General features: G+C 47.4%; 1 protein-coding gene across 1 annotated transcript; it reads left to right on the top strand.

Annotated features, from left to right (window-relative positions):
* The first annotated feature begins 857 nt into the window (after positions 1-857).
* On the top strand, positions 858-8,103 carry ADCYAP1 (adenylate cyclase activating polypeptide 1). Its single transcript, XM_015813476.1, has 4 exons — positions 858-973; positions 5,204-5,338; positions 5,955-6,050; positions 7,920-8,103. The coding sequence occupies exons 1-4, from the start codon at positions 858-860 to the stop codon at positions 8,101-8,103; spliced, it is 531 nt and encodes a 176-aa protein (XP_015668962.1).
* The last annotated feature ends 224 nt before the right edge of the window (positions 8,104-8,327 follow it).

The following is an 8,327-nucleotide window of genomic DNA, read 5'->3' as shown; positions in this document are numbered from 1 at the left end:
AAGCTAGGCACACAGCAAGGCAACAAGAGAGAGAGGGAAAGAGAGAGAGAGAGAGAGAGAGAGGTTCCTGTGTGCGACCGAGAGCTGTCGATCAGAAAGCCAAGTATGCAAAAGATCTGACAGCTGAGAAAGGCGGGTGGATGTCAGCGGCCAACAGCGGAAGACTCCTCAACTTGGAAGGCGCAGAAAAATAAGAGCGGAGAAAAGATCAACGGACGTCAGAAGCAGCTCCGTGAAGACAGAAGCTCCGAAACCTCGGAAGAACACAGCTAGCTCTCACCTGCTGCTGCTCTGATCGGTTGGGGCTCTTCCCACCTAAACAGCCCGCTCTTTTTCTATTCCCCTTGCTCTCTTCGGGGTCTCAACGCTCCCTGGTCAGGCTCTACTTTCTGCAAACTTTTTTTTTTTTCCTTTTTGTAATTTGAGAGGATTTCCTCCCCCCCCCTCCTTTTAAGTTAGGCAGACAACCAGCGGTCGCTCTGCTGTCTATCCCACACGCCCCCTCCCTTTCTGCGGTTTCCCTTTTGCCCATCAGAGGACGGGAGGCAGAGAAGTAGAGAGAGGCAGCGATGCTTCAAGAGGATTAACTAGAGCCGCCGAAAGTTCGGAAGAAAGCCTTTTGGATCCAGACTTAAGTCCCGTCCTCACTCTTCTCGAGTTGAATGGTAAGTCACCACCAGATCAGGTGCGCCGGGCTACAATTTTCATCCTGCCAGCCGAAGAGTAAGAGAGTTGTAGTGCAACAGCTCGGGGGGGGGGGNCCTTCCTTCCTTCCTTCCTTCCTTCCTTCCTTCCTTCCTTCCTTCCATCCTTCCTTCCTTCCTTCCTTCCTTCCCTCCCTCCCTCCCAGAGTGGCGATGTGCAGCAAAGCGTTTCTCGCCCTGCTGCTTTATGGGCTGGTTATGCACTGCAGCGTCTACTGCTCACCTGCTGCCGCCGCCGCCGCTGCTGGACTTCAGTACCCCGCGCTGAGGTAAGTGCCCTACTCTTCCTTCCCCGCCCCCTAGCCAGAGTCCAGCCTTGGCTGTCGTTCGCCGCCCGGCGCGCCTGGCTCGTCTGCTCCTTTGCGGCTCGGCCGTCTCGCTCGGAGCTGTCCAGGTTAGAGCTCGCGAGCTTAGTCCCCCCGTCCAAGGAGACTTCGCCACATCTGGCCAAAGGGGAGGGCAACTTCTGCTAAGGCGGGCTGGGAAAACTGAGATCGCAGGGGGCCATCGCCGGGTTCTTTCTTTTGTATGGACCCCAGTTGGGTGGTCCACTTGGACTCTTAGTTTCAAGACAGGCCGCAATCCTCTAGTAGTGTGGGAGAACGGAATGTCCAACAAAAACCTGTGAGGTGACAGTATTTTGACTGGGGTGTGTATATATGCGTGTGTGAGAGAGAGGGAACAAGAAAACGCGCGTGCGTGCTTGAGTGCATGTGCATGTATGGGCGCGCGCGCGTGCGTTTTGCTTAATTTATTGCTCAGTAGAAGCTTCCATCTCTTAGACCTTGCCTCAAGTTGGCAAGATTTATTCTTCCTCTGGTCTTCCTCCAGAGCAATAATTTTGATTTGGGTAAGGTGGGGGGGGGGGAGTTCTTTTGGACTAGACTTTTCTATCACAGTCTCTTGGGAATCCCTGACTGAAACACGAAGTCAGTGGTTTCCCCTTTTCAAATTAGTATCCTAAATAATCCTAGAATAGTACTCTCTAGGTGCATGTTTAGGATCACAATGGATAAAACACCTTTGTAAGTGTTATTTACATATCTTTGAGCTTATCTCCAGCATAAAGAAAAAATGTAGAAATTCTGATTAATGCTAAGCATTAGTGGTGGCCATGCTTACTCAGAAGCAAGAGCCAGTTATCCCAATGGAATTTATTTCTAAATATGAGTATGTACATAATTTTCCAGAAGTTAGCCTAAAACGTTTAATAAATATTACTCTTAGATCAATTGTTATCTAGCAGCCTTACAATGAAACTATGTAAATATCTATGTAGATTCCAAGATAAAATTATACATGTATACGCTAGAACTCTATTTTTGATCTGGAATTTTGTTGCCCATAGCCTATTATCTGGCAGGCATTAAAGAAGTTACTAGAGGAAGGTATTTGGCTGCAGTTAAAACACTGCATCATCTATTACATTGCTGGTAGTACGAATCAAGGTTTGAAACCATATCTAATGTACAATGAAATTATTCCTTTTGTACATGATAGATTTTCAGAGAATTGCCAGACCATTTGATTTACCTGATAAATGCCAGTTTATTTCAGTAGATGCCTGTAAATTGGCTAATTTGAAAGAAGATTGATTCCGGTTAGTAATTGAATGGGAGACCACCAGAACATCCCAGGGATGTAAGTTAGCATGGGAAGCTGGAAACCTGTCTTGGAAGAAAGCAGTAGCAAAACATTTCTGTAACTGGTAATAAAACTGCAGGAGCTGAGATAGACCCATTGGTGTCTTAATTTTGTAGTAGCCAACATTTTTAATTCTATGAAATTTAAATTAACTGAAGTGTAGTCCAAACTGAAGTCAAGCAGTACATGGTGTAGGGCCAATTTCCCCCCCCAAAGGGCAGCATTGGTTGGCTAATGCTTTCTGTCTGCTGACTTTCTTCTAAGATTTGAAAGGTTGGCTAATACAGATTCTCAGAATGGGGTTATCGGATCCCAATGGTTTTCAGTTCAGGAGGCAGTTGGTTTCTTACCTCATTTCCTGTCATGGTAAGGAAATGAAGGAAGACTGTTAGACTCCTCCTTCCCTCTAGGCGTGTCAGTTATTTTTTTCATGTAATTTATTTCTGGAATTCCTAGAAAAAAACCCAAAAGGTTTACACCAAAAGATTGGTGCAGGACATGATTATCCTATAATAATATCTTCTAGGACTGTTTTTAACTACCTCCTTCAAGTCACTTTCTTATGCCCCAAATTTAAATTTATTCGTTTAGCAATAAATTCTAAATCAATCAGTTCTTTAAAATAAATTCACCAAAGTCTATTGAATAAGAAAAACTACTTATTACTTTGAAGATTTAATATCATTAATTTCAAACTCCGCCTGGTTTGCCAGACTGGTCCCAAAGACGCAAAGAAGGATTTAGTAGGGGAGTCTAGTTATCGTTATATGTGCCACAAGATTTATTTCATAATCCACACAGGCGTGTCAATAAAGGATGGCTGTTGTGGCATCCCCCTTGCACTTCTTAATCTCAAAGGTTTGGTGACTTTGAAGGATAGGAGGGAACCAAAGTAGTATGTGACTGAAAAAAATAAAGCAGGGACTAGAGGAGAGCTAATAAGATGTATACAAATTTCTGACACAAAATAAAAAGAAATCGCTATTTGGCTGAGTAACACCTCCTTATTCAAGGGCAGTCTACATTAATTGCCAGCTAAAGCCCAAATTAATCAAATTGAGGCTCGGCAAGGAGGGGTATGCAGACTAGTTGGAACATTTCGAAAAAACCTGCCAAAGCTACTGGAGGGAAATCAGTTTTAGTCGAGGAAAGCCGTCCTGAGGGCTGCTTCTCGAGAAGAAAAAGCCCCCGCGCTTTGCCTCCTCCCCGCCCTGAGAGCTGCCAAGCCCTTTAGGGAAGCTTTAAGAAGTTCAAGACATTGCTGGATTCTAGTCCAGACGAACTGGGAGGCGCGTAGGCGCGGGGAGAGAAAGGGGGGGGGGAGGAGGTTGGGGTTTTTTTCCCCCCTTTCCACCAATCCTGGAGACAAAAACAGGCTTTCCCTCCCACGGGAAAGGGGGGACTGCGGCGCACTCTTGGCAATCGCAGAAAGAGCGGCCGAAAAGCGCAAATTGCGCTGCTGCGCAGACTCCGAGGTTGTCCTGAAACGAACCAGCTTTGTCCACACCCACCCCGTGCTCGGGACGATTATCCGCGCTCGTCCTTCCCTCTTCCCGAATCCCACCTGTATGGGATGGAATGGGGCAGGGGGCGTTGGAAAGCAGCAGCCTGAACCGGGTGAGAGGCATCCCTTCCCTACTTTTGGCTCAGGGGGCGCCGGCAGCCTTCAAACGTCTGAATTAGCAGCCGCGAAACACTTGAGGAGCATCTATTATTGATCGCTCCTGCCAGGAGCTCCGCCGACGAAAATAACTGCCGGAGATGCACAATGACCTAAAAGCAGAGAAACGGCGGAGGGAACAGGAGGCGGGGTGGTGGTGGTAGTGGAGGGGGGGGGGGGAGGAAGGGAAGGCTACAAGGAGGCGAAGTGAGGAGGAAGAGAAAGGTCCTCTGTGTGTGGGTGTGGGTGTGGGTGTGGGTGTGGGCGTGTATGCATTTAAGGGGGTGAATACAGTGGGAAGCGAAGCCAGCTCTCTTGGATCCCCCAGGCAACGATTTCAGCGTTGGGGTACTGCGTCTGTCAACTGCGCCTCGCCAAGAAACGCGCAGAAGCGCCCGAGAGAGTTTCGCTGTCGTAGGAGGCTGGTGGGCGAAAAGGGAACAACCTTGTTTCCCAGAAAGTGCAAGTCCGCCGGCAGCAGCCACTCTGCCTTGCGTTTCTTTGTTTCGTGGCAAGCTTTGGTGTTCCAGGCCAACCCGATAGCGCCCCTGTCTCCGTTGCCCTTCCAGCTCCAGGACTGGTGCTCAAGGCCCCGTTTCTTCCTTTTGGGGTTTCCATTGTCCCGGGGGGACTAAGAAATACACCCGCAGGTTAGGTGAAAGCAGAGCGGGTCAGTTGGCATCTGGGTCAGGAGAAGAGCCGGGCGATTTTGGACTTGAGAAAAAAAAACCCAATCCTTACCGCATTGGTCTCTCAGATCCGCCTTTGTCCCTTTGCAAAACGGGTCTATTGGCAGACTAAAAGAGGAAGGGCGAGCCAAAGCGCTAGCCCAGGGGAGGCGCTTGCTCAGACTTAGGCTGAGTTTTTAATCTTTCTACCCCGGGCCTTCTTCCCAAAAGATTGGCAATCGTCCCAGAGTTAGCTGGGCAACCGGTTCCAAATTCCCAGCTTGTCGTTTCTCTCATTTTGAGGTTGTCGGGATGGGCAGCGGGGTTTTTGCAGCAGCAGCAGCAGGTGTGTAACAGGGTTGGTGGTGCCTTTCTCTCTTTCCAGGAAATACCCATCTTATTCAGGCAGAGGTGGCGGGTGGGCGCCCATCTGCTTACCGACTCCCATCCTTCCCCTTCCCAAATCGCCCCTCCGATGCATCCCCACAAATTAAGGCAAAGCTTGTGCCTCTGTTCTCCTTCAGTAGGCTGGAAGATGAAATGTACGACGAAGAGGGCAACACTCTTTCGGACTATGCCTTTGACAGCGAACCCCTCAGTATAGCCGACCCTTCCTCCATGCTGGACGACATGTATACTTTGTATTACCCGCCGGACAAAAGGTGATTTAATGTTGCATTTATATGTTTTGAAGGATGCTGCTGCAAGCAGAGCGCCCGGGAACAGTCGCTTACATCCCAGCTCACATCGGTGGGTGTGGCGGGCGGGTTTCCCTGGCGCTCCCGAGCTTTGTCTTGAAGGAGGAGGAAAGAGAGAGCCAAATCAACGGCGTCCCTCTGGAAGAGTCCAGAGGCAGCCCGGACGAACAAATAATGGGAAAGGGTGGTCAGTAGAGGAAGGCAGACGAAATCAGACTTACCGCTTCTCCCCCACCCTGGAAAAACGGGAATCGGGAGTCGGCAGCCATCACCCAGCCTTTGAAGTCGATGGGGTGGGGGAGGGGGGGAGGCAGCTGGTCTTGACAGCCAGACGCCGTTGCCAAGATAGGCGCGGCCCGGTCTCCCTGGGGAATACCAAGGAGTAGTAGGGGCCAGGCTGATGCCGGCGCCCTCCCAGCGGTCTTTCCCTGCTCCTCGATGGCCTATCGGCTTGCAGACCGGTGTGTGTGTGTGTGTGTGTGTGTGTGTGTTTATGCTGTCCATGGGAATGGGGTAATCAGAACCCCTTGTTGCTTTTTTTTAAACTTTAATTTGTGCTCTTTCCACTTCACCTTTTTAGGCATGCAGATGGGATACTTAATAAAGCCTACAGAAAAGTGCTGGGCCAGTTATCTGCAAGGAAGTATCTGCATTCTCTGATGGCCAAGCGGGTGGGGTAAGATGTTGTCTCTTATCTGCAGATTCTTGTTTGTTTGTGCTCGCCTTAGAAGGCAAAACAAGCTGCTTTTAAAGAAACAAGGCTTAATGACAGCTCCACCCTCAGGGACTGCTAAATGTATTAAACAGCCACAACATATTATTTAGATGCTCAGGTCTCTCCCTCTCTCTTCCTCCTCAAGATGATGTGTGCTTTAAGCAAAATGGACTTTCTTTCCACTGGGCATGTGCTTGAATCTCTTGCAGTCCCATGTCTTCGATGGAAGAAATGAAAAATGCCTTTTGCATCACAGTACTTAACCTATGCACTACACATATTCTTTCATTCATACAAATGAATTTCTGATCTGACTTGCCAGCCTCCTTGCTGGCCTGTGGTCCAATAGCTTGATTCATCCTGGATGCTGCTGTGCAATGTGCAAGACTTGGACTGTAGGGTTGCAATCCTAAATGTATTCTTATGGAAATAAAGTTCCCTCATTTGGTCTCAGTGGAACATCTTTCAGGACAAGGAGCATTGATTTGAATGCAAAAGTCAGGTCCTTTGTATAATATTGTTCCCTTGGCCAGTAATCTCCTTGTTCTTTTTTTCTCTACAAAGTCTGGATGCAAAATTCAGAACAATATTTAACACCCCCTTTTGTTGTTACCCTTGGGGTCCCAATCTGAATATCCTTAGTGTGCAATCTATTGAGGGGTCATTAAAATCAGTTGGACTAAGTTCTCTGATTTGCAATTCTGAATTGTTCCATTATTATCCCTAAATGCTGTTTAATATGATACTGTTGGTATCACCCCTTCAGACTGACTGCATGAAAAGCTCAGCTGATTAAACGGCCTCAGTTACTGTACACTTCAGTCCTTTAGGGATGCTGCCCCTGCTGCCCCAACCTGCTCTGTGATGAATCAATGCTAAAGGTCTCTGTCTCAGAGGAAGAAAAGATCACATTTCCATTGATCCAGAATATAGAGTTATCAAGGACTTTGTGGCATGAAAATTAAACGGATAGCACAAGAGAAGGACTTGGGAACAGTACCTCCCAGTCTTAGTGGCTTGAAATCAAATCTCCCAGGCTGATAGCAGCCCAGCATGCTCATATGTGTCACTGTACCTATCAGCAGAAGGCAACATTTTAATGAAGGGGAGAATGGATTACACAATTTGTTCATGAATAATGCAGAACCTGATGAGCTGGTCTCCCCGACTGACTGTCGGCTTGCATTGTGATCAGTCTTCAACTTCCGCAGCATGTTCAGAGAAATCCTTTGTCTCCTCCTCAAGGAAGCACTGATATTCCCCTTTGCTTCCACCCCACAGCCTACGTGTTGCTTTAGCTGTTCATCAACCAAGCACATACAGAAGAACAAAAACATTCCAATTCCCACCCAGCCCAAATTTTGGGGGGGATATGTTTGAGCGAAGGCAAATAATGATTGGAAAAATCCGTAGGTTATTAAAAAGAAATTTAAAAAAAAGGGAATGGGCGCGATCAAGGCAGGCAAACCTTCTGGGAGGAGGTTGGGACATTTGGTCTGGAAGAAAAAGAGGGAGTGATGATCCTCAGCATTGCCACCTAAAATGCAAAGTAAGCAGGCTTATCAAAGGCTAAAAGGATCTTGCTAATAAAAGAAACAGAATTCAAGAAACTGCTTATCCACACAGGTGTGAAAAGTCCCTTTCCAAAGCCCAGCTATTGGGATCTTAGTCACTGCTATTTTCACTGACTACCAGGCATTTTCATTCGGTACATTTTTAATTCCTTCTTCCTTGCTCTCCCCAGAGATTTTGCTTCTGCGTCTACTGGTGCTGTCTGTAGATCCCAATGTTGTACCAGCTATGGTTTGCTTTTCTTTCTTTCCCTTGCAGTGGGGCCAGCAGCCTGGAGGACGACTCAGAACCCCTTTCCAAAAGGCACTCTGATGGCATATTCACAGATAGCTACAGCCGCTACCGAAAACAAATGGCTGTCAAGAAATACTTGGCAGCAGTCCTGGGTAAAAGGTATAAACAAAGAGTTAAAAACAAAGGACGGCGAGTAGCTTATTTGTAGCGATGAGCTCCCAACCACTCTGTGTACACAAGAGTCCCCCCTGGGGAAAAAAAAAAATCTGAGAGAGGACCCACCCCTCCCCCAAAGTCATTTCCAAACTGACTGATCAATCACCACTCTCCTATGTTATCTAAACATGTATTTATGTATGAAGTAAAGCCATTAAATGACTATTTTGATAATAATATTGTTTTTCTTTTGTACAAAAAAATTAAATTAAGAGT

The sequence above is a fragment of the Protobothrops mucrosquamatus genome, unplaced genomic scaffold (genome assembly GCF_001527695.2).
Source record: "Protobothrops mucrosquamatus isolate PMUCROS unplaced genomic scaffold, P.Mucros_1.0 scaffold158, whole genome shotgun sequence".
In the NCBI taxonomy this organism is placed as follows: domain Eukaryota; kingdom Metazoa; phylum Chordata; class Lepidosauria; order Squamata; family Viperidae; genus Protobothrops; species Protobothrops mucrosquamatus.
Note: the sequence above shows the minus strand (reverse complement) of the source record. Positions and strands in the feature narration are given on the sequence as shown.